The 26,489-nt window shown below is 37.7% G+C and overlaps 1 protein-coding gene across 4 annotated transcripts in view; it reads right to left on the bottom strand.

Annotated features, from left to right (window-relative positions):
* MTHFD2L (methylenetetrahydrofolate dehydrogenase (NADP+ dependent) 2 like) overlaps nucleotides 1-26,489 on the bottom strand; it is a 101,531-nt gene that overhangs the window by 20,594 nt on the left and 54,448 nt on the right. For 3 of the 4 annotated variants that reach the window (XM_027854546.1, XM_027854547.1, XM_027854548.1), the window contains one exon: nucleotides 6,041-6,166. The exons of the other annotated variant lie outside the window; for it this stretch is intronic. In XM_027854546.1, the coding sequence (XP_027710347.1) occupies nucleotides 6,041-6,166 (126 nt within the window). The remainder of the gene's footprint in view (nucleotides 1-6,040; nucleotides 6,167-26,489) is intronic. 4 annotated transcript variants of the gene reach the window in all.

Below are 26,489 nucleotides of genomic sequence, written 5' to 3'. Positions count from 1 at the left end.
CATTTTCCCACACATCCATCCCTTTTATACACTTCTCTACTTCTCTTGAGGGCACCACCATCCTTCTAATTAATGGTTCAAAATCTTGGACTTATTCTTAACCCTTTTCACTCCCTTACCCCCTATATCTATTAGCTGTCAAATTTTGTTCTTCTATTATTCTACTTCCTTAATACTTCTCACATTCATACCCTTTCCCTCATTCATGTAGTTTCTGTCTTAATTCAGGCTCTCATTACTTTTGAATGGGATTATTTCAACAGTTTCCTGATTGATTAGTAACCCCTCCAATTTCCAGGCCATCTCATCTCTAATATTTGATGTAGCTGCCAAATTGATATTGCAAAACCATGTCACTCCATTACTAAAAACAAAAACAAAAAACTTCAGTGACACCGTGTTACTATGTTACTACTGATGATGATGAGTCATTTAACTTTTGTCTACCTCAGTGTCCTCAACTGCAAAATCAAGATCATAACAGCACCAAATTCATAGCATTGTTGAAAGGATCACATGAGATAATATTTGTAAAGTAAAAGTAATGCCTGGCACATAGTAGATACTTAGTAAATGCTTATTCCCTTTCCCCTCATCTCTCCTTTCCCATATGTTATCAACATTGAAAAGTCTTTTATGAATGTAGGCATGTTTGTTACTTCTCTTGATGCAATTCACATATTGTTATTCTATAAAAGTGCCATAGCAGAATGTTGCTCTAAGACAGGGCTCTTTAACCTTTTTTGGTATAACAGACCTCATTGGCAGTCTGGTGAAGTCTACAGACTCTTTCTCAAAATAATATTTTAAAATAATTTAAGGAAATGTTAAATTTCAGTTAGAGGTCATTGAAGATGAAGATGTGATTTTTTTTCCTCCATCCAAGTTCACAGACCCCCTGAAATCTATCCAGGGACCCCAGATTAAGAACTCCTGTTCTAAGGACTTGATATGATGAAGGGAAACTATAGCGTGTAGTGAACTGAAATGTTTTATCCAATGGTGTTATTAAGTTAACATGCTATTATCAGAACCCTGGCCATTTGCTGAGAGGCCAAGTGTGGGAATGACTTTCTCATCGTAGAAACCTAGATCACGTTACTGGACTGCCTCTTCACATAGAATTATAGAATGAAAACTGAACTCCTGGTAAATGCTGAGCAAGTCTTGTATTTGTTTTGGGTGAGTTTGGTATCCTTGTGTACTCCTGAAAAGCTAAGGATGACTGCCAATGACTTTCCTAAATTTCCTCTCTGTGTTTCAGGCCCTTAGGCTGACAACCTGCCAAGTCAGACCCTAGGGTAAAAAGGAAGGGCCTGGGGCACTATGGGCAAAACTTGGTGACTGGGTTTAGTTGTCATAATACTGCAAGGCATATTCTATGTTACTTTCCCATGGGAGAAACCTGGCTCTTGGTTTAACCATAGACCACACTTTTTCCTAAAGTATGGCTTATTTAACTCCTGAACATGGTTTTTAATTGTTATTTTTCATTCATATATTCTTCCTCTCAAAGAGACATTCCAATCTATATGCCAGGGTAGTGTATATTCAGACCAATGTGGTCTAATCTTCATTGACAATGAAACATGTGACACTGTGCCAGTCCATTGGAGCCAACTTAAGTTATGTTTGAGTTGCCTTCATATAAAATTTCTGTGTGTGTCTAAGGTTTTAACTTTTTAAACCTAAGAGAAATAAGTATAGGGTATATTACAGGAATCTAAATCACATTTCCTATTTTTCCTTTTTGCTTCAGAAAAAAACAACTTTATAAATGACATAGAACCATAATAGAATTAGAGCTGGAAAGATTTTCAGATATCATCAGTTCAACACCATCATATATGACAGATGAGTAAACTGAGACCCAGTTCAAGTTGGATGTTGAGATGAAATGAGACATTCACAAGTCACTGAACAGTTAACAAAGGGAAGTTTACTTTGCCCAAATACAGCAATGATGTGAAACAAGAATATAGGGACACTTAGTTTTTCTGAATGTGGCCCCCTTTATCTCCATATGGGAATGTATGTGGCTATCAGAGTTTCAGAAATCTCCCAAGTCCTCATACTATAAATGAGGAAACTGAGTCTCAGGAAGAAGTTATTTATCTAGTTCAATACTCCCATATATTTTAGAAGAGAAAACCAAGGGCTAAGAAAGGAAAATTACTTTTTTTTAGATGAGAAGTGGGATTTGAACCTTATGCTCTGACTTCAGAGCTAGTGTTCTTTCCTTTATAGCATAATGCCTCCATCATTAATTTTCCCCTGTGAATAGACACTTTCTAACTTTATGGGTTGCTTCTATCATCCCCATGGTGGATCAATGAAAGGGGATTCTTTGTACTTTTCTTGTCTGTCTCTTCAGGATTTTGATATTGGAAAGCATATACTATCAGTTGATAGCTAGCCTCCTGTACGCCATGTGGGCAGTGACATTTCAGTGCCCAGGCAATAATTTTGTGCCTGTGCACTGATCTCTCCTCATATGACTTCTGAGGAGTTACCTCCACTCCCACAGCAGTGTATGCTTGCTTTCTGTACAGGATTTGAAAAATTAAGTCAGGCTTAAAGCATCTGCTAATTACTAACTCCTCCCTTCCAGGTTGGTAGATGTCTCCTATCTATGAAGTAATTTTTTGGCTCAGACCTTGGTTCATAGGCTAACCTTAAACTCTCCTCCCTCCTTTTTCTTCCCCACCCCCAAATTAAAAATGTGAGAGCTTGTGGAAGTTGCCAAGATTATGGTACACCTTCATTGAAATGTCTCCAATTGTAAATTCAATTCTAGTAATATGCCCAATTAGTGGAAAGTGGGAACATCTGTCTATTACCACTATCTACTTCACATACTTGAAAATTTTGTTTTATGTTTTCTTTACTTATTTTCTAACATTTTAACAAATTAGCTCTGTGACTTTGGGCCAGTCCCTTTACACCTCTGGGCTTCTGCTTTGAGCTTTTTCATTTGTAAATATCAGGAAAGTAACAGGGAGGAGATAAACAGAAATGATTCCCAACATTTTTGTTCCATGAACCCCTTTCAATTGTTAAAAAATGTGATTTAATGTGCCATTCGTAATATCTTTACGATTGTTTATTGCTTGATGCACCATTAAAGAATTTTTAGTGCCAACCTCTTGGAATGTTACTGTAAATCCTCAAGAAGCTCATCAGCCACTAAATAGGAACCAATGTTTCCCCACTCTGTACTTTAGGCCACCTTCTCAAGTCTCTTCCAGGTCTATTGGACCTTTTTAAAGTTCTCTAGAATTGTCTTACATTGTGGACCCTCATTCTAGATTCTTAGAGCCCCGACTATTGATTAGACTTCCGATTGGCTCTAAGGAGTTGAGCTAAGAGCAATGGGTAAAAATACTACCTCACAATTAGAGCTATATATAAAGTAGAAGGGACTGCTTTAGAAGATATTGGGCCTCTTGCCAGTGAAAGTCAACCAATCAATCAACAAACATTTATTAAGCACCTGCTATACACCAAGAATTGTGCTAGGAACCAGGGTGCAAAGACAAAATTCAACAGTCTCTGCCTTGGAGGAGCTTTTGGGGGAGATAACACATCTATAGGAATGTACAAAATACATGTGATAAATTCGAGGTAATTTGAGGAAAAAGGCAGTAGCCACTGGCATGGATTAAGAAAGGCCTCACGTGGAAGGTAAACTCCAGTCAAGTCAACAAGTGCATTAAAAAATACCTACTATGTGCCAAGTACTGGTTGGTTTTTGACCTGAGTTTTGAAGGAAACTAAATCTTAAATAAAGACTGACCACTCCTCACTTGTATTGTATGTTCTTGCTCAGGTGTGCCTTGGGCTAGATGTGTTCTGAGGTCCCTTCCAACTTTCACTGATTGACTGATGAACCTAAGAATTCCCTTATCCCACATTCCTATTTATTTGTGTTCGTACACGTTCTTTTCCAACAGCACCTACTCAATAATTTGTTGTTGTGTCACGGCAGTCACGTCTGACTCTTCGTGAGCCCATTTGGGGTTTTCTTGGCAAAGATACTGGAGTGGTTTGCCATTTCTTTCTCCAGTTCATTTTACAGATGAGGAAACTGAGGCAAACAGGGTTAAGTGACTTGCCTAGGGTCACACAGCTAGTCAATATCTGAGGCCAGATTTGAACTCAGGAAGAGTGGTCTTCCTGACTCTAGGCCTGGCACCTACTATCTACTATAGTGCCACCTAGCTACTCCTACTCAATTATTGACTTATATTTAACTCAGTTCAAGCACCATCTTCTACATCAGAGGTATTAAATTCACATTCCACAGGCCATGCAAAACCACTAGCTTCTAATTCTGGTGGCAGAGAAGGCACAGCTCAGTAGCATTATTATAGTATCCCCAAATCCATCTGTGAATGTGATATCCTCCTCCTTTCCCAAGACCCTCCCTGGGAATTGTCCGACTTCTTCCAGATAATCACAGACACAAAAGAAATATTACCCTTAACAAGGGTGCTTCAGACCCTTAGCAACTCATCCCAGGTGAGTAATTAGGCCTACAATGCGGGATGCCTATTTCGTCTGTTATTCTTCCTTATACAGATGTGTTCTTTCACACTTATGCTGGAAGTATGAATGAATAGCTTTGACCTTGAAATCAGCTGAATTGAAGAGTAACTTGACCTTGGGCACAAAATCACAGATTTAGGGTCAGAAAGGAAGCTGCATGTCCTCTGGTCCAACACCCTTACTTAACAGATAAAGAACTGATGACCATCAGGTGGAGTGACTTGCCCTAGGTCATACAGAGCTCTAACTTGACCCCAACACTTCTGACTCCAAATCCAGCACTCTTTTCCCTATACTATGCAGCCTCTATACTTTGTTTTTTTCTCTCCTAGCCCTTCCTCTTACTTTAATACCTCAAAAACACATTATGCCATGGAGTAGTCTCACCCCTAACTCCCCATGAGCACATATTGGGAACCCTTCACCCTTTAGTGATGGACTTCTTGAGTTGCTGTGGCCAAACAAATCTTCCAGTGATGGACAATTTTGGGGGGACAATTTAGCTAGGCCACTCCTCAGAAAATAGTCCATGCCTAGGCCTATACCTTAAGCATTTTTAGCTTAAATCATCCCAAAACAAGTGTATTATCTTTATGTCTAAATCTGTTCCTTCTTCTGACTTCACTATTTCTATGGCACCACCATGCTATACTTGGTCTCCTATGTTAATAATCTTGAATTCATCTCTCTTCTCTTCTCTTTTCTTCTCCTCTCCTCTCTCCTATCTTTCTCTGTCTCTCTCCTATCTTTCTCTGTCTCTCTCCTCTCCCTTCTTCTTCTTCTTCTTCTTCTTCTTTTCTCTCTCTCTCTCTCTCTCTCTCTCTCTCTTTCTCCCCCCCACCCTCCCCACCCCCAATCTGGTTACTTAATCCTAGCTATGATACATCCTGAATATCTCTTGCATCTATTCTCTCCTCTCTGTTTCCATTACCACTATCCTAACATATTCTTTCATTATCAGCTATCCGATAGTCACAATCCAAGCCTAATAATCTGCTTTTGTTAAATGCTAGATAGTCACGTTTTACTGAAATTGTGAATCTAAATTACCAGATCGGTCTCAGTCAGGCCTGGCTCAGAAACAGGCTGGGGAAACTGAGTCTGAGAAGTTAAATGCTTTGACTAGAGTTATGTGGTTAGCAAATGGCAATGCTAGGACTCAAGTCCAGGTCCTCCAGGGCCAGGATTGGTGTATTTACACTCAACCATATTTCTTTTTAAGAAAAATAGAATGACACACATCCTCATTCCATCATCTTATTAGAAATGTGTTAATTAGGCAAAGTCATATTTACCTTAGTAATAAATATATCACATTAACTTTAAAATCATTCCAAAATATTTATATACAGTGTTTTCCTTCTCCAATCAGAGAAGAATTTTGGGCTGGTGTTTTCATTCAATAAAGCTCTACTTTGATTGATTATCAAATAGTACCAAGCAGAACCTTTACTTTCCCTCCCAGGCAGAAGAGATTTATTCTGCTTATTACCTTCAAAGTCTACATCTCCTACTAATTTTGTCCTTCCTGTTACAGGATCACGGATATGGTTGATACCCACATCAATTACAGTAGCACCTTCTTTCACCATATCTGAGGTAATCATCTTTGGAATACCTGGAATAAAAAATACACAGTTGCAAAAATAAAGCTAATTTGGGCTTCGTTTTCAGTTAAAATAGCTGTGCTTTTGATGTATTTTTTTTTAATTCGCAGGATATGATGCTTTAAATACCTGTTCCAATAAAAGGAGATGTAATGTATAGGTTACTTTTCATGGTGGGAAATTGAACTGGTGAAGTAAATTTTAATGGAAAAACTTTGGTAATACTCAAAGTGGCAGCATGACACTCTAAAGCAGAAACACAAAATTTAATTTATGGCCTAGAAGGGAGCATATTTATGGTGTAGTCTTTGTAGGGAGGCATGCCCCTCTTTGTAGAATTGGGGAATTCTATGTTCTTGATTGATTTCTATCAAAGAAAACTATGTTCTCATTTGATTTCTATCAAAGTTTTGTCCCTGAATGCAAGTGTTCTATAAAACAGACCAATTTCCCATATATTTTTCCAACTTAATTATGGGAAATACCAGCAGCATTCTACAGAAGAGTACAATTTCCCAATTGAAAATGTCAGTGGTGTGAACCCTTGTTTTCCAGGGTGACTTGGCAGACAAGCTGGGATGAGAAGGTAGGAGGTATGGTTGTTGCTGTGGCTGAGGGTCTGAAGAGGCACAGTTTCACCATTGTGGAAATCATACCCATCCTCTCCCTCCTCAATTATTGCCAAGTTAACACCTTTCTCTACTTGCCCCACGGAGGCATGGGAGATGTGTGGGTGTAGGTACGCAATGGGATCAAGTTGCGGTACATTCAGAAATGAGTCGAAGCCTCTCAGATGCATAATTTGGGTATGCATCCCAACATAGGTCAAGGTTTTCAATACCATTTTCTAATCTGCTCAGCTATTTTCCTTAGCTTCCTTTATTTCTCATCACCATATTTGTATCTGTCCCTAAACTAGTAAATGATCACTTTTCTACTTCCTAAAAAGACCATTATTTACCAGAGATCACCAAAAATGTAAAGCACTGGCCTTTTTCATCATTTCATAAATTCATTTGATGAAACAGAAGTCATTATAGAGTTGACTTTGCTTATATTATCCCACTTTAGCTGCCAAGTAAACCATGCAGTGCAAATGACTATAATATAGTAACACATACACACACACACACACACCACATTTTATTTTCTTCATTGTCAAATGAGGATAATAATCATAGTATCTTAGAATTAGAGCTGGAAGGGACCCCGGAGGTCATTGAGTTCAACCCCTACATTCCCCATTTTACAGATAAGGAAACTGAGGCTCAAAAATGTATAGCAACTTGTTTAGGGCCATAGAGCCAATAAATGAAATATTAAGGATGAGATTTGAACACAGTTATTCCTGCTGTAATTCTAACTCTCTACCCACTGGACTACCTCCTACACCTATCTCACAAAGCTTTTGTGAGGATACTGCTTTGTAACCCTAACCCTAACCCTAATTCCATTTCTAACTCTAACCCAAAATCTAAAAGTGAGCTGTTAGCTGGAATGGTGGAAAGCGACCTGCTGGATGGTGTCTCACTGCCCACATGTGCCAATGGGTGAGTGAGTAAAGACTCATCTAAGGATGCTTCACATCCCCCAGGAAACCAGTGCCTAATCATCATAAACATCTGTTCCCCTGCCACACCGACTCCTACTGTAGGGACAGTAATCAAATCAAAAAAACCTTTGTTATGGGAAAGAGCATGAAAGCACTTCCTGCCAAGATGGACAACAACAATAAATAATAATAACAACAATAAATTATATATTGCTTTATGATTTGCAAAGTGATTTACAAATATTATTTCATTCTATCCTCACAACAACCTTGGAAGATAGATACTATTATTTTCCTCACTTTACAGATGAGGAAATTGAGGCAGATAAAGGTTAAGTGACTTGCTCAACAACACACATCTAGTAAATGAATGAGTCAGGATTTGAAGTCAGGGCTTCCTGAAGTCAAGCATTCTTATCTACTGTATCACCTAGCTACTTCTGTAATAGGAGATAGACCTCCAAATTCCCACATACCTACCCCAACAAAAATCTGAAGTTCGCACAAGACTGCATGACAATCAAGAAATTGAATCAGAAACCATAATGACTTCTTCCATCCCAAAACTGCACAAAATGTCACCTGGGAACCCTGCCAGCAAAGGCAGCACCAGTACAGGGTAACCTGTCAGCATGGCCAGAGATGGTCAGGAATGTATCTCACAATGTTCTGTGTCTGGAGGCAGCAAGGGAGAAGAAAATCCCAAGTCGAGGACCTTGGAAGCACCAGTCAATGGCAGTAACTAGCAAATAGCCCACACAGTGTCAATTAGTGTGGTACTGTTGCCACAATATTCAAACCAGGTCAACCAAGGCCTAGAAGATCAATATGGAATCCTCTATTTGGCCTTTAAAGCCCTGATCCTTCCTACCTTCCAGTCTTCTTACACCTCACTCTCCTCTGTGCACTCTGGGATCGAAAGACACTGGGCTCCTCCAAAGACACTGGGCTCCTTGCTGTTCCTTAAAAAGACATTATCTCCTGACACCAGGTATTTTTACTGCCGGCTCCCCCATGCCTGGAATGCTCTTCTTCCTCAACTCCACCTCCCAGTTTCCCTGGCTTCCTTTATGTCTCAGCTACAGTCCCACCTTCTGGAAATAAGCCTTTCTCAATCCTCCTTAATTTTAGTGCCTTCCTTATGAGGTCATCTCCAATTTATCCTTCATACAGCTCATTCTTCTAGAGGCTGCACTCCACACTTTCTCTTCCACGGCCTTGCACATTTCATGTTGTCTTCCCATATTAAAATGTAAGTTTCTTGAAGGTAGAGATTTTTTTTTCTCCCAGTATTTGTATTTCTAGTGCTTAGCACAGAGCCTGAAATAGAGTCAGAGCTTAATACATGCTTGTTGACTGGCTAACTACAGTTAGGTCAAGATTAAATCAAGTTTGAACAATGCAAAACATGATTTAGTGAAAATTATAAAATAATACTAGGTTGTATCGAATGCGAGCCAAAATCTAATTGATGTGATACTTGGGAACTAGTTAAAGGTGGGTTTGCACTTTCCTATTGTTATGTGTGGATGTGATGTGCTGCTGCAGCTGCTGTTGTTTGTCTTTTGATCTTGAAGAGGACCATGACATCAGGAAGGTGATGTCATGACTTGGAAGTTAATTAATTGAATTTAAGTGAGGCAGGGCTGTGCAGGCACCAGCCTTACTCTCTCCTCCAGAGTCATCTGAATCCAGTGGCAAGATATAGATCAGGATGATTGGAGATAGCCCTAGATGTAATGGGAGACCTTGGCCTTTTTAAGCTAAGGTCTTTCCCAGGTCTCAGTCAGTCTGAGGCTATCCCCATTCAATGATTAAAGCTAGGTAAAAAAATGAGGCAAAGAATGGCCTTTTTCACCTAGACAAAAAAGAAATCATTCTGGGAGGGGAGGATCCTCAGAGTTTCTGGCCAAAGCTGAAATAATTGCTATTTACACTCACTCTGAGCCATCACAGCCCAAACAATGACCACATGATGCTTGGCCTGGCACCTATTGTTGGCCAATCAATGAAATCCAGAATGATTTGGGTTTAAGGCATGAGCCTTATAAAAGAAATCTAGCCCATAATCACCAAGATATCTTTTGAGGTTTCAGTGATCAAAATTTATATTCCTTTGGGCAGAGTGCCCTCAGGTAAGGGTATGATTCCCTTAGGTAGAGGTAAGGTAGGTAGAAGAAGAGTAGTAGAAGATAAGGCTGGAGAGGTGTGTCAGAAAGTCAAGCTGAAGACCTACATACCATCATAAAAGAGCCTTTAATGAAATGGACAAAACAAAGGATATTTCATATGGAAGCATTGCCAGCTCAAAAATGAAGAGGCTGGTTATTATATTAGTACGAAGATTATGCTATAATTGAACGGCATCTACATGGTCATAGTAACTCTAAGACGGATGAGCTGTCAAGAAAGGCTGAAGCTCTTACACAGAACATTATAAAACAAGCAGGTGAAATACAAAACTGCTGATTTAAGAATGAAATAAAAAATCTATTTCTCTTAGCAGGGCAGCCATTGAGACTAAATCTTCAAGTTTATCAGTGAAAGATGAAGGAAATGGGGAAGAAACCTTTACTGCAAGAGCTGCTTGGTTGCATAACTTTAAAATTGAGTTCACTTGCATAACATTAAAATTTTTGGAGATGCAGCTAAATATCCCAATGCTTTGAAAAAAAATAATAAAAAAGGTGAATATACTGACTGACAAATTTTAATGGAGATGAAATGGGTTTATTCTGGGAAAGGATGCATTCCAAAATTTATACTTCCAAGGAAAAAAAAACTCAAGTTGGATTTAAAGTGTTTAAGAATCATCTAACACTTTTATTGGGGATGCTAAAGGGGATTTTAAATACAAAGCAATGCTTGTTTACCAGTCCTGAAAACCTTATGCTCTAAGAAGCTACAATTATTTCCAGCTCTTTGGTGGTCAAATTATAAAGCGTGGATGACTAAAGCTGTTTTCAAAGACTGGTTTTTCAGCTATTTTAGCCCAGCTGTTGAAAACTATTGCAAGGCTCAAAAATATCACATTTAAATTATTTTTGATTTTAGATAATTCTCCAAGTTATCTAACTATAGTTGATTCATTATGTGAGCACGTAAATTTGCCGATAAGTAGTTAAAACTTTCTGCATCTACCAGTGGATGTACAAAGATTTAAAGAAAGAAGAGACAGTTTAGCTTATGCTGCTAAAATATTCTAAAAAATAACAGCATTTCCGTCATACCATCAGTGTAGGCTTATCTTTATTGCAATATTAAGTCTTTAAAATTTTGTTTTCTATAACCATTCTATTTCTTTGTAAGAAACTTGAACCAGAAACAGATTTTTCTTATTCTTTGCCATTATATTACATGTAAAAACAGATATAAACTTTTAAAAAGTTTTCATTGGGTATTCCATTGGGCTGGAACTGATTACTATTTTTTTACATATAACTATAACTAATGTTTCTTGTTGTCTATTGGAGTTAGTGAATTTGGTTTGTTCTATTTTTTTCCCAGGGACTCTACAATTTGAGTCATGCTTTCTACCTTCTGTTCTAAGCTATTTATCCTCCTTTCCATCATTTCATCTAAATTCTAATATCATTTATCTGTTGCTTCATTTCTCCCAATCTTGTCCTTCATCTCTGTCTTTATAGGGCAAAACTGAGATCTGGCTTCAAATCTCTCATTATTGGTGTTCATGCTTGCTCCTGACCCCACTGTGGGCAGGGTCAATTGGCTTCAGGTTTATTTGTGGGATCTTAAACTGCCTTCTTATGGTTTGTCAATTCTCCCTTCCTCAACCAATGTTTGTCCCTTTACCTGAGTTTGCCCTAGATTTCCCACTGTACCCCTCTACTAACCTGATTGATGTAGTCAAGAGGCTACCACCAAAAGGCACATCATAGTCTAGAGAACAGGAATTCTATGTACCCTTGATTTGTTTTCCTTTGTGTATAGTTGAGCTAAATTCTTTGGATTGTGGTTTTCATTTAGGGGACTCTGCCATATTGCAAAGCTTGACACAATTAGCACAAAAACATCTACAGACAAAAGCATCTAGAGGACCTCACTTTTTTTTAGTGATCTCTCTTGCATTTGTATTATGAGTTTCTCACCTCTCATGATGGAGAAATCATATAATTCTAGGGTCATAGATTTAGAGCTGTAAGGGACCTTAAAGGCTATTTACTTCAATCTCCTCATTTTACATTAAGCCTCACTTGACATTGATATTCAAAAGATAGTTGAACTGTAATATCTTCCAAGGAATCTTACATGATTCCAACACTTTGTTGGAATGCTCAAGATATGATTTTACTGAGTCAAATGTGTGTGTGTGTGTGTGTGTGTGTGTGTGTGTGTGTGGCACGTGCGTGCTTAACTGTCAACAAAAATAAAAACCTATGGAATGACTTTGTATTCTCTACACCCTCGAATCAAATATGCCAACATAAAGATTTGGCATATGGAGGAATAGCACAGTAGAAAGCATGCTGGTCTGGACACGCTATTTTATATCTATGTGACCTTTATATCTATGTGACCTATGTAACCTTTCCAGGACTCAATGAATCTTCTTTAAAGTGAGGATGTATTGGACAAGATGACCTCCAACTCTAAATATATGATCTCATGTGGTCTATTTCAGAATATCATTTGCAAATGTTTCCCTTTACAAACCAGTGCTGCCCTTAGCTGCCAAATATGTCTGCTTGGAAAGAAAATCAGGTGTTCGCTGACTAATGTTGTTTCTAGGTCTTTTGATCTCCGTGTTGTAAATACCGATTTATTATTTTTTTTGTAAATTTTCAAAATATATTTCTTCCTCCTCCTCTACTTTGCAAGCCACCCCTTGTAATAAAAATTCTTTTAAAATGTGAGTGATTTATAGTCATTAAATTTCCTTAAGAAATACTGGCAGTCTGTGCCAATGTCTGTTATTATATCCATTTCTCATTTTTTATGGTAACAGGTCAGTTTGAAGTTTCCTTAATTGTCAGGCTTATTCTTTTTTCTAACTTGAGATTCATTTTGATCTTTGTTCTAAAAATTCAATAGTCTGATGGCATCCAAAAAACTGATTCAGAAATGGTCCCATACTACTTAGTCACTTCTTGTCTGTTAGAATATAACCAATTTCATTTGTTGTGATATTGAGTGATTTTGAACTCTTACTGAAGAAAGTAATAAGGATGAATAGGTGTAAAGCATCTATATAATTTATAAATCATTGGCATTCATCAGTCAGCCAATTAACATTAGCTTTTATTAAGCATCTATTATGTACTTCATTTCTTTCTCTAGAACCATGTTTTCTAACACATTTTAAACTCCACAAGTCTAACCTTGTGCTGAACCGTCTTTGAGTGTTCACGTATATGATGATTTAATTTGGGGGTTATTAAGGGCTTCCTTTCATTTTTCCTCTTCTTTCTCCTCTCTTACTGAAGTCACTACATAAGCAGCAAATATTTTTTATGGTGCTCTTTCTGTAAATAATGATCATGAACACCACAACATAAGGTAACCAATTGTCCCAAATGATAATTAATAATAATTAAAGGTGGCCCTGGGTTCTTGAAGGTCACACCAGCAAAGCAAAATTTCCATAAAGCACCCCCATATCAGAAAGGTTTTGAGTATAGAGCTGGTGACAGAGTGATCCTTGTTTCAACAATCAGCTTAGATAATCACAGAGAAACAAATCACCTGTAGGCAGGCCATTTGGTGATGAAACTCTTCTGGCCATGACAACCCATGGTAAAGGGAAAAAAAACAAATGGCCCTCAGTCTTGTACTACTCCCTGTGCTTCTGCAGTGATGGCAGCAGAATATTTGGAAAAGGAGCAGAGGACGTTAAGAATCACAGAGTTTTTTGATCATCAACAAACTTTGACTATTGGCACTCTAAGTTGGATCCTTCTCCAGTGACTAATGAGTAGACATATTGTCAGAGAAGCTGAATCATATCAAATCATATATTTTTTTGCTGTAAATGAAACATAAGGAAGAAGGAAATTATAGCTAAGTGGAAGGATAACTCCCAAGTACCCCATAGAGAAGTAAAGAAAAGAATTGGGAAGGTGAATTTTATCACATACCCAGAAGGTACAAGACATTATTTCATGAGACATTTGAACATCATATATTACAGTACTAATGTTATATAGTTACAGAAAGGCCACCATGAAAATAATTGTGCACTAACATTAGTGGTTGATGACTAAGTAGTAGAAAAATTCTGTGAAGTACTTCGTAAGTCCCTCTAAATCATATCAACATACACTCTGACACTTGGTTACTTTGATGCAAAGGTGGCAAAATGTGAGGATAAGAAGAACTATATAACAACACATGGCCCAGAAGAAAGAAATGAGAAGTTAGACTTGTAATTTATGTAGAAGTCTTGTGTCTCTGTATAATGAGCATTTTATTTTAAAAAATTGGTAGGAATTGGCTGTGGTGAGCACCAAACATTGCAAAAAAAAAAAAAGAAAGAAAAAGAAATCAACTACATTTTAAAAGACAAAAAAAATACTTATAAGTGCAGGACTTACACCATAGTCTGTCATCTATACACAGTCAGACCACTGGTTTGTTAAAACAAAGATCAGAATTTGTAATCATGAAGAGAAAATAGTCACGGAAAATAAATATGGCCTACAATGGGAGGCAGCTAGGTGGTATAGTGGTGGACTTGGAGTAAAGAAGACCTGAGTTCAAATACAGCCTCAGACACTAGCTATGTGACCTTAGGCAAGTCACTTACTTTCTCTGTATCTCAGTTTCCTCATCTGTAGCATAAAGATAATAATAGCACCTACGTTACAATGTTGTTGGGAATATAAAATGAGACAATATAAAAAAGTTTCTTATTATCCTTATTAATTATTATTATTTAGGCTTTAGCCTTGAACTATTTAAACAAACCATGGAAAATAAAAAATGGGAAATGGATGATATAAATAACATCAATGGTAACATAATTTCATCCAGAAGTTAAACCAGCATAAGTTAATTGCTGCAACAAGGAGACCAAAAGAGTTCAGAAATTGCCTTATTCAGGAAGTATTTTACTTAACTGCCAGAAAGAGAGAGATGACTGCCAAAGGTAACATTATGGTCCCTGAGGCATTAACAGAGGAAGCAGAAAAGGCACTATAGAGAACAAAGGTGGGAAAAGTTACTAGATTTGATCAAATCTATTTAGAGGTGATCCGAGATAGAAATGATACAATTTCTAGTACATAGAAGGACTAATTCAAAAATTATTTAGAAGAGGGGAAGGTACTAGAGGTATGGAAAAAAATCTTGACCCTTTTTGATTTAAGAAGGGGGGCAGGAAGGAGAAAACATTAATAACTACTCCCTTGTGTGCCTTCTTTCTCATCTATACAAAAATCTTTAAGAGAATCATGAATAAAGAGCATATTCCATAAAGGTATTAATAGGGAATAAGCTGGCTTTTGAAAACATTATGCAACAACAGACCATATCTTTACCTTCTGACAACTGAATGAAATATGGAGAAAATAAAAGATTTCATTGGGCTTATTGTTTGTTGATTACCAAAAAAAAGATTTTAACTTTATAGAACGAGACATGACGTTATACTCTTTCACAATAAGGTATCTCCCATCCATGTATTAAGATATATCAACAGAGATAAGCTTATTCACTGGCCCTTTAATAATAAATGGCGGGCAAGGGCTTATGCTTGCCAAAAGTATGGGGGAGATTCAGCTAAGAATCCAAGTTGAGGAGGATTCCCTGTGGCTGGTGGGTCCTCAAGATGATCTCATTTGCAGATGGCATTATGCTGTCCTAGCCCCAAAACATTACAGAGCCTCTTGGAATAGGTCTATAATCATGCAAAATTATGCATCCAATCATGCAAAAAAGATCAAGTGAAGGAAGAATTTTACTGCTCAGATTTTGACATGCATCAAATGTACCTCCACTAGAGCTTGTTCAAAATACCTATACAGTCAATTCTCAACATTTGCTTATTTAACTTTTGTGACTTCAAGCATTCACATGATTTTGTTAATAATTTCATTTTTACTTTTGCATTGGCAAGTATACACATTCATGACTATGCTCAGTAGAGAAAAAAAGTGAGAGGAGGTAAGTTTGTGGAACAGCTGGAAATGCCCACTAGGTATTTCACTGATCTTGTTCACTCTACCATTGTAAAGAGCTCCCCTTGCATTTGTTACATATTTTTATCATTTGCCTTTAAAATTCAAGCTTTGTATTGCAATTATGCCCCCAAAGCATAGTGCAAGTCCTTTGGGCTCTAAGGTGATATCAAGACCTCATTAGTTTCAGTATTTTCCAACAGTAGCAGATAAAGTCCCAGTAATCTCAGAGGATGACCAAGGTAAAGAGGTTTATAGCAGTAGAGTAACATGCCCTCATACCATCATCTGACACAGTGGGAGGTAAAATTCAGGTTAAAAAATGTTTTCATTTTAAGAATTTTATTTGCTGTATAGTATTTATGGTACTGTAGATTTCATGTGTTATAAAAGGTGAATATTTTTTGAAACCAAAGTTTTGGTTTTTTTATTGTTAAGTTGTTAGCAAAAAAGACCATAGAATTCTAGGGAATTACTAGTGAGAAAAATGTTTTACATGTTACCAATTTTATTTTGTGTACTGCATTTTATGGATTCTTTCATGGTTACTGTGTTCAGAAAAGTGCATATTATCAGAATTAACATTTTGTTGTAAAGAATTATATGCAGAAAAGTGTATTTTCAGCAATCTCTAGTCAAAGATTATAGTTTTTGGTACTTGTGGGAACCTAACCTTCTATTTTCCATAGGTTCAATGTATCAACATTCACAGTTTTTATTTTTGCACTGTTTTCTAGGAACATTATACCCACAAAAGTTGAAGATTGTATGTATGTCCAGGACAGACAATATGAATGGACAGTTAACTGGTCTAAGATTTGAAAATAAGAAAAAAAGCAAGCTAGATTGCTTTGGGGACATTCTGAAGCACCATAACTGACCCCAGATTTCCCAAAACAGAAAAGATATATCTTTTAATCCAAACATTTTAATGGTGTTTTATGTCAGCAAGATGTGGAACCTCACTGATTTTGAAAAACAAAAGATAAGCATCATACAGAGGGGCAATGAAGAGGTACATAGTAGATGTGAGCAGGCCGCAACATCAAATCAATGAGCGTCACTGAAAAAAAATAAAGATCAAGGATGTCATCAAAGAATTATATGGCAGAATTTGAGGAGAATAAGGGAAAACAGGTGGCTGGACGGACAAAGGACTTCACTGTACTCTGCTGATATTGAAAGAAAGAAAGTATGACCTTTAGCTTGCGGAGGGAAGACCCCTTAGAAGGATTTTGATAAGTCTACACATGGATGAGTTGCAATCTGCATCACTAGAGGAACTCCCAAACTGAAGAGATCACAAGTCCTTTTGAATATCTGTACTTATTAGAAATGACACCGAATATAGAACTCCATAGGCCTCATTTTAAAATCTAACTCTTTTTCTTAAAGCCAAATATTGGAGATTTAAGTTATGCAATGAATTTATTCTTTAAAGAGCCACTGAGAAGATGTCCCTTTTGGGTAGATTTATGTAGTTTCTCAGCTTACCCATGGAATCAAATGTCCATACTGTCTAAAAGTTGAATGAATGGCACAGAAAGTCAGCAGGCCTCTTTCTGAAAAGATCAAATATATGGTAAGGAAAAAAAAAGAAAATAGCATTTTAGATGTGGTGTTGAAGTAAAATAACTTCTTACTCTCTGTTGATGAAGTTTAAATTATAAATGTTTGATCTCTAATGGAATGTAGTCAACTTTTGTCTTTTCTGTTCCCATCATTTCAATATTAGCTCTTTTGTTTTGAGAGGCAGTGGCAGGGGTGGGGGGTGGGCGGGGAGAGAAACTGTAGGGAATAGTTTTGGAGCTGAACTCAAGAAGGCCTGGGTTTGAATGTTCCCTAAGGTCATTATAAGCTTCACCTCTGGGAGAATCTGTTTCTTCATCTACAAAATGGAGGTAATCATCCTAGTACCCATACTGTACATCACAGAGTGGCTGTAAGGAACAAGTTAGGGAGTGTATGTGAAGTGTTTTGCAAACCTTACAAGCCACATGAATATCCAGTGTTATTATATATACTTTCACACCATGAAGCATCATGAGAGGCACACCCACAACCCTACCTATCTTCCTAATGAAGGTAGTTATCTTTCTTATTTATAGGGATCTACAGATAGGTAGGTCAAGAATTTTCAGAGGCCATAAATCAGCCTCCTAATTTGACATTAATAGCATTTCAAAGCAGTTTGCATTTGTACAGGACCACGAGAAGATCCCCAGAGTGCTTAGCAAGAGAGATGAATTCCAAGTAGGGTTCCTCAGCTATTCAATCTTCCCATAACCAATTACTGTTGTCTCCAGAAAACTTCCTCTTTAATGTCTAGCCATCTGAACCCATCCCATGGCAATCATTTCCGTTTCTAAGCAAAAAATAATGCAGTGTTGATTCTGAGCCTGTTCACATGGTGAATTGGTTACCAAAAGCATTTGGTAACATCTGCATTGAAGTCATGCATACCTTTAATATTATAATTGAAAAAAGTCTCACATTACTAATATAATTATATGACAAAGCCCAAGGCAGTTTTATGCAGGAAGGTTTGTTTCTTTTTTCCCCAAGCCAATTAATTCATCTATGAATTTATTTCTGGCAGAGGAAAAAGGTCTATTAATTTGGAATTTCAAAAGTAATTGTGGTAATTATTGTTGGGCGGCTCCTTTTCATTGGGGAAACCCAATAGGAAGATGTCTATAGTAGCAAAAGATTTCTCTGCATGAATGAGGCAGCTAGTGGGGACTTCTCTGATTGCTGGATAGACTTACCAATGGAAGAGCTTCTCTGAATCATAATCCCTTAAAGGTAAATGCCTCTCTATTGGGAAAGTGCACACTTGGGAGTCTTACAGCAGCATCCAAATACTAAAAGAGGAACAGGTTGTAACACAAGCTCAACAAATCAGAACGTGAAGCACAATGGCTTGTATCCCTCACTCTGGGCACTAGCTAAGCCCATCCCCCTGAGAAGATGAAAGAGCCTTAATATGCTTTGGGGCTCATGTGCAGAGCTACCTTTTCCTTGACTAATCAGGGTCCGAACTGGGCATCCTCCATGTGACCATTCAGTGGTTCAGAATGATGAATTAATGAGCTTAATCTCGAAGAAAAGATTGTCCCTGTGGGATCTCCTAACAAGGCCACCTTTGCTGCCACCAAGTGGTTCAATTCATGCCTTCCTGATAACAGGAAGCCCAGTATTTACATAGCTCTTTAATTAGTGAAGCTCAGAGTTGTGCAGGCATTATCTAATTAACCTCCACAATAACTCAGTGAGGTAAGGGGAGGATTACCTATTATCCTCATTTCATAAAAGGGAATTTTAAGGAGCTGTGAGAATGGGTGGTTTCTTGAGCTCATATGATGATTCAGAGGTGAAGCAAAGAATAGGATCCAGGAGTCTTATTCAGGTGATAAAAGCTGCATCTTGACTTCCCATAATGGCTCATTCAGGTGAGATGGTCTCAGAGAATGAGGATTAAAAGCGATGGAAAGTAGATGGATGTTACATCTAGAGATACCCATAATCCCATCTCCCAGTTGAAGAAACTGCTTTCTGTGCCTAATGTGTTGCTACAAAACATTTTAGAAATAGAAGGAACCCTAAACATCATCTAATCCAACCCCCCTCACTTAACATGGTAGACTAAAACCCAGAGAGGACAAATGACATGTATATGCTTTTATAAATTAATTTCATCTTAGCATGAAATTGATTCACAGTTTCTCCTTATCTTATTAGAAATGTTATAACACACGTTTGTATACAGAGAGCTCTTCCAGTGCTTAGCACATTGTCCGGCACATGCTAGGCACTTAATTAAAATATTTAGTGACTGAGAGAAACAGCAGTATGGTGTAATGGATGGAGAGCTGGCTTTGGAGTCAGCAAGACCTGGGTTCTTGCACTGACTGACTCATATTGGCTGTGGGACCCTGGGAAAATCACTTTTGGAGCTCTAGGCATTTACCTAAGACTATGAGTTTCAGAGAAGCTGTCAGCCTTCATTGATAGAAGGAGTTTTATCAACCAAGTATTACATGTACCAATGAAAGTATGAATCCAGTACACACACATATAAACATATATTTGTATATGTTATATGATATATATGTATACACCCGAGAGACAGAGAGAGAGAAAGAAAGAGAGAAAGAGAGAGAGAGAGAGAGAGAGAGAGAGAGAAAGAGAGAGAGAGAGAGAGAGAGACTAGATGATACAATGGATAGAGTTCTAGACCTGGAGTCAGGAAGACCTGAGTTAAAATCCAGCCTCAGATAACTATTAGCTGTGTGACCCTGGACAAGTCACTTAACTTCTACTTGCCTCAGTTTTCTTATCTATAAAATAGGAAAAATAATAGCACCTTTCTCAGAGTTTTTGTGAAGATTCAATCTTAAAGGGTTATATAAATGCCAGTTATTATTATTAATTATTATAATCTGGAGATACAACATGGTTTAGTGAAAATATGGCTCTGTAGTCAGATGAACTGGGTTCAAATGTTGCATCTAATCCTTACTTCTCATGACTTTTTGCAAGTCTTTTAACCCCTCAGCCTCAATTTCCTCTTCGGTAAAATCATTGAATTGGACTAGATGTCTTCTAACGTCCCTTCCAGCTCTTAATCTATGATCCTATGGTCCTATGACTATCTGTAGGGAATCCCTCTTTTGGTTGAACTTTATTCAAGACATACTCCATGTAGCTCCCTTTTTTATGCCTTGATTGACATTACTGAGTAGAATACTATTGAAAGAATTATCTCTTCAGTTGCATTCATCAAGAAATCTTGTATCATCTAAACATATGAATGAGAAATAATTTGTTGAAGGATCCTCATCAAAGCTGAATTTTGTTCTGCCAAGTTAAATGCCATTTTGTAATCAATGAGCAAACATCATGATGCTATCCTGTATTCTCTGCATTTTTCAGACAGTTATGTAACAATACAGGCATGGCCTGCTGTGGAAAATTATTTGTGTTAACTTCCTTGTTTCCGTCTCATAAGATATCTTAGATATCATTTTTATAAAGTTAACAAAGAAGGCATATGAACTGGTAGCTATTGCTGCCCTCTTTATTACCCTTGTGGGTAATATTGTCTGTTACTTTGTCTATTCTTTTGGTATTTTTCTCTCTTTGAGATATCTCATAAAATGCAACCACAATGCTTTTAAAATTTGTCCTCTAATCGAGACAATGTTGGTGTGTGTTTGGACTAGTCTAGCTATTCTTACTGACTTCATCTTAAGTGACAGTTTGGGACCTGAGGTTCTAAAGTCCAAATGTGGTGATTCCTTTGTCAGTGCTAATCAAAGTGGATACTTACAGACATACCAACAAATCTGTTTCACTTTGCTCCTATTTGTTTGTCTTTGAATGTTTTGGGGGCAGTTTGGCTTTTGTTGAGTTTTATGCTGTTTTACATAAATCTATTCTTATTTTTAACACTTTTCACTGAAACACTTTTGGCCACAATCTCCCATTATCTCCCTCTAGCTTTTTACAAATGAATTTGCATTTTCCTCTTCTGTTACCTTCAGTTGATGTATCTCTCTTCTTGGCAAAAAGGTCATACATTTGCTGGCGAAGGAAGTGTCTAGGTTTGATTCCTTCACGTTGACCACTTTATACCAGTGATAACCATGGCCGAGATTTGCCTTTCTCCATTTCTCAATTTTTAGCATTGATGATTCATTTGAATGAGTCACGTTGAAGCTGTTGTAATTATAGGATGTCATTTCAATTTGATGTTGATTATGACCTTTGTTCTAGGCAGTCAATTGTCCCATGGCACAAAGAATTGAGAGGTATGATTTTAACCAACGATTTTATGTCTATTAAGATATGGTCAATTTCATTTCTTTTTGTGATGGAGTTGGTGCTTACTATGTGTAAGTACCATATCCAAGTATCTTCTGGAAGAAAATATGAATGATATGTGGACATGAGCCTTCTGAGAAATCTACAGTGTTCATTTCTCAGATCTGAGTTATATTTTCCAATATCCTATCTCTCCTCCTTCCCTGTGGAACTTTCATGATGAAGTCATCAAATGTTGATATATATGCTGATTTAATTTTAAGTATCTTGTCAGGTGTTTCATTGACTTTTTTTTTCTTCATCGACTTTGAATGAATTGATGAATGAAAAATCATTTACAGCACTCTGTTATTTATATGGATATACATAGGCAAAGTGAGACAGTCCTTGCTCTTAAGGAGATCACAGTCTAATTTAGTAAGATAATACATAAAAGAAATTTAAGCTTCAGGGCAGATAGAAGGGCCCAGAAGTCCCAGGTGTTCAGTGGTGGGGTATATTGCAGGATCCAGGAGTACTTAGGGTATATCAGTACATGACTGTACCTGGGGGTCTGGAGTTGTGGAAGAAAGTTACAAATTAAGAGCTGGAGGAGAGTAGGGTCCAGTAGCAGAGCTAAAAGTAAAACCTAGTGATGCTCCATCTTTTTTAAAAAAAAATTTTTTTTGGTGAGGCAATGGGGTTAAGTGACTTGCCCAGGGTCGCACAGCTAGTATGTCAAGTGTCTGAGGCCAGATTTGAACTCAGGTCTTCCTGAATCCAGGGCCAGGGCTCTATCCACTGAGCCATCTAGCTGCCCCTGTGATCCTCCATCTTACTGAAAAGATTATTGTTGATCATTCTCATTTCATCTAATTAGTGTTAGCAGTCATGGTACCTTACCTGCTGATCCATGGGGTCTGGATTGCTGGGAACAGATAAGAAGGCAAGCCAGCCTCTGAGACATGGGCTGCCCCAGGGTCAAGACAGAGAGTAAAAGGAAGGGAAATAGGGAGGTTGCCCCCAATGGCATATTTCCCCACATTTTTCATTTCCTTTTGGGTGCATGATGAAATCAACTCCTTGGTTTGCCTCTCAAATAAGGACTTCTGTGTCACTCAGGTTTCCTTTTCCCACCTAAGACTGGAGTTGAAAACATTGGATCTTGATGAATTTAATTAACTGAATGGACTTCCAAGTCCATAGGATAATATTTACAATTCAGTAAAATATAAATTCCTGGAGGTCAGTAATTATTTTGCTTCAACATTTTATCTTTAGTGACTTAAACATTTAATTTTATTTTATTTTATTTTATTTGCTTTGTACTAAACCCATGTTGTTGTTTTTTTCCAGTGGGGAAACGCCTTTCACCAATGCAGATCAGGAAGCATTCTGCAACTTCTCTCCTTAGAGACTTTCCTGGAAGATTAGGAAACTTACCCACATCCTCATTGTTGCTAATGCTAAGTGTCCTATGTGGAACTTGGAAAAAAATTCCTCAACCACAAACAAACAATTGGTGGTCCAGCCTTTGTTTGAAGACTTTCCAGTTGAGGGGATCAAAGAACCATCTGTGCCTGAAGTAGCTCATTCTACTTCTAGTTATCCCTGATTGTGAAGAGGCTTTTCTTTACATCAGACTAAATTCCTCTCTTTGCGACTTTCACACACTGTTCTGGGTTCATGCCTAACAAAACAAGCCTATTTTCTCTTCAATGGGGTGGCCTGTCAAATACCTGAAAACAGCTATTATGTACCTACTCTTCTCCATGCTAAATATCCCCAATTCTTTCAAATGATTTTCATATGCCATGAATCCAAGGCCTTTGACGATCCCCACTGCCCACTTTTAACCACTTTCCAGCTTATCACTTTCTTTCTTAAAATGTGTTATCCAGAAGTGGACACAAAATTCCACATATGGCCTGGCCAGGAGACAATAAAGAGAAGCATCTATTATATTACCCTTCTGCTCCTGGATATGAAGCTTCCCGTAATGCAGATTAAGATTTCATTAGCTTTCTGGGCTGATGTTTAATCATACTCTCTATTTATTTATTTGTTTGTTTTTAGTTTATGGAATAGAACAAGCATTCACATAACAGAGTATAATAAAAAAAGATTAACTATAAAAGACAAAAGAAGAAAGATGCTATTTGCAACCAGAGAAAGAACTGATAAATAGAAGTATGTATAGAATAATTTCATATATATATGTATATATATATATAATTTGTTTCTAATGGTAATCACACTCGACTCACATCGAGTTTTTAGTCCACTATAAATCCCCGTTATCTTTCTAAACCAAACTACTATCTAGGCCAGGGGTGGGGAATCTGTGGCCTTGAGACCACATGTGGCCCTCTAGGTCCTTCAGTGTGGCCTTTTGACTGAATCCAAACTTCTTAGAACAAATTCCCTTTAGAAAAGGCCACACCCGAGGACCTAGAAGGCCACGTGTAGTCTCGAGTCTGCAGGTTCTCCACCCCTGGGCTAGCCATACTTCCCCCATTTTCTGCTTGTGGAACTGAATTTTTGAACTCTAGAGTCAGCCCATGGTTCTAGTCTGGGAGGATCTTTGGGAATCCTTGTTCTGTCTTGCAATGGGTCAGCTATCCCTCCCACCTTCCTGTCACTGGTAAATTGGATAAGCATGTTATCTAGACCTTTGTCCAAGACATTGATTAAAATGTTAAACAGCACAAGGCTAAAGCACAGATCCCTAGGGCACTCTTCCTTCCAAGGTGATATCAAATCAATAACGACTGCTTTTGGAGTCTGCCCATTCAGCCAGCTCTGAATTTGTCTAATTGTAACATTGGCTAGCCCACATTTCTCCATCATTTGGTAAAAATATCATGAGAGATCTTGCCAAATGCTTTCTTAAAATCTAAGTAACTACTCCCCTAACTTACTAGCCCAGGGATGAGCTGTGGCCTGTGCCAAATTTGAACTTTCTTTTTAATATGGTCCAACCACTCATACTTGACTACTGACCCAGTGAAGAAAGGAAATGAGCTTCACCTGACATGACTTGCTATTGATGAAGCCATATTTTGGTTCTCTGTGACCATTGCTTCCATTTCTAGATGTTGGCTAGTTACCCTTAAGTAATACATTCTAGGATGTTCCAGAAAGCCACTATCAACCCAAGGGACACTCCTCAGTCCTTGCTCCTTTGAACATTGCAGTTTGGTGAAATAACTGAATGACAACTTTACTGTGTACAAACAAGAGATGATTGAAAATCAAGTGTGAAAACACACCTTGAGAATTCAGATCAGATTCAATCAGAGAAACTCCAAGCTTCTTCTGGGAACAGTTTGTTCCCAAAGGAGAAAATAACACCCCGGAGAACATCATTTGAATTGTTCTTCAATTCTAAATGGCTGGCATTAGAGCATGGTGGGAAAAGGGACAGGCAGGGCATGTCTTAAGCAGCAGGTGAAATACTTGGGACTCTCACAGATTGAGGGAGTGGTGTTCCAGGGTGGGGCAGCAGTTGTAGGAGAGGAAAAAAAAATAAGTAGAAATTATGAACACAGCGGACTTGGTTTTCCTTATCTACAAAATGAGTCCATTTGACTAGATTTCTAAAGTCCCTTCCAGTTTAGAATGTATGTCCTTTTACAATTTGATGAGTTTATAATGTTCTAAAATAAATTATCAAAAATCAAAGTAAAAGGTATAGCTAGCATGTGTCACCATGGAGAGCTGAGCTTGGCTCACAAGTATTTTCCCTCTTCCCAAGAAACTGGTTAGATCTAGCCTCTTCCAGATCACACCTGTTTTTACCAGCTACAATGGCACAGTAGATGCAATACTGGACTTTAACTGAAGACTGCGTTCAAATCAAGTCTCAGTCACTTACTAGATGTGTGACCCTGGGCAAGTCATTAAACCTCTGCTTGCTTCAGTTTTCTCAATTTTAAAATGGAGATAATAATAGCACCACAGGATTGTTGTGAGGATCAAATGAGATAATATTTACCAAGTGCTTAACACAGTGCCTGGCATACAGATAAATGCTTATTTCCTTCCTTTCCCCTTCCTTTTTCCCCATAGGTTGTTTCAGGGTATATAATCTTTTTTTTTTTTTTGTCAAAGAAGAAGAAGAAAGAGAATAAGCATCTGTATAGTTCCTACTACTTGTCAGGCACCACAAAAGTACTTTACAAAGTACTAAGTACTAAGTACTGTGCTAAGTACTTTATAAATATTATCTCATTTGATTCTCTCTAATCCTGTGTAGTCAACTCCCTCTTACCCTTCCCTACCCGTTGGGGGCTAGAGGATTTGCCTAAACTACCAGTGTTCAAAGTGAGTTCCCGGTTTTAGTCTAAGGGTAACGACCTTCAGTTTCAAGTGGATGTCTTTATATTCTCTTTGAATGAGATGAAAAATTATACACAGTATTAACAAAATCATAATCATAAGGTGCTCTCCTAGACACATAAGTCATCAAGCCTCCAGATTATATGTTAAGTCTGATTGCTAGAGCAGGTTTGGATCCCCTGCCATATTTTAGTTTTAAGTATCCAGACTAGCCACTGAAATTCTCCCATTTGTTCTTCTTTTATGCAATTAAGCATACACATGACTCAAAGGCAATTGCCATGGATTCTATCTTTATCTAGAGAAAGCCAGTCTTAAAGAATTATTGAAAATAGAAAATAAACAGCTTAAAAAGAACTAGATTTAGACTTTTAGCTTTTCCAGGGAAAGAGAGAAGAAGGAGAATGATAAATCCCAAAAACTGCTTGGATTCTCAGGGTCAAACAGCCTTATGATCTCTCAATGGATTCCTTCAGTGTGCAGAGAGGTGAGCCAAGGGTG

This window comes from Vombatus ursinus, unplaced genomic scaffold, assembly GCF_900497805.2.
Source record: "Vombatus ursinus unplaced genomic scaffold, bare-nosed wombat genome assembly UNPS02010461.1, whole genome shotgun sequence".
NCBI classification, from domain to species: domain Eukaryota; kingdom Metazoa; phylum Chordata; class Mammalia; order Diprotodontia; family Vombatidae; genus Vombatus; species Vombatus ursinus.
The sequence above is the reverse complement of the archived record's forward strand: the minus strand, read 5'-3'. Positions and strand labels throughout refer to the sequence as shown.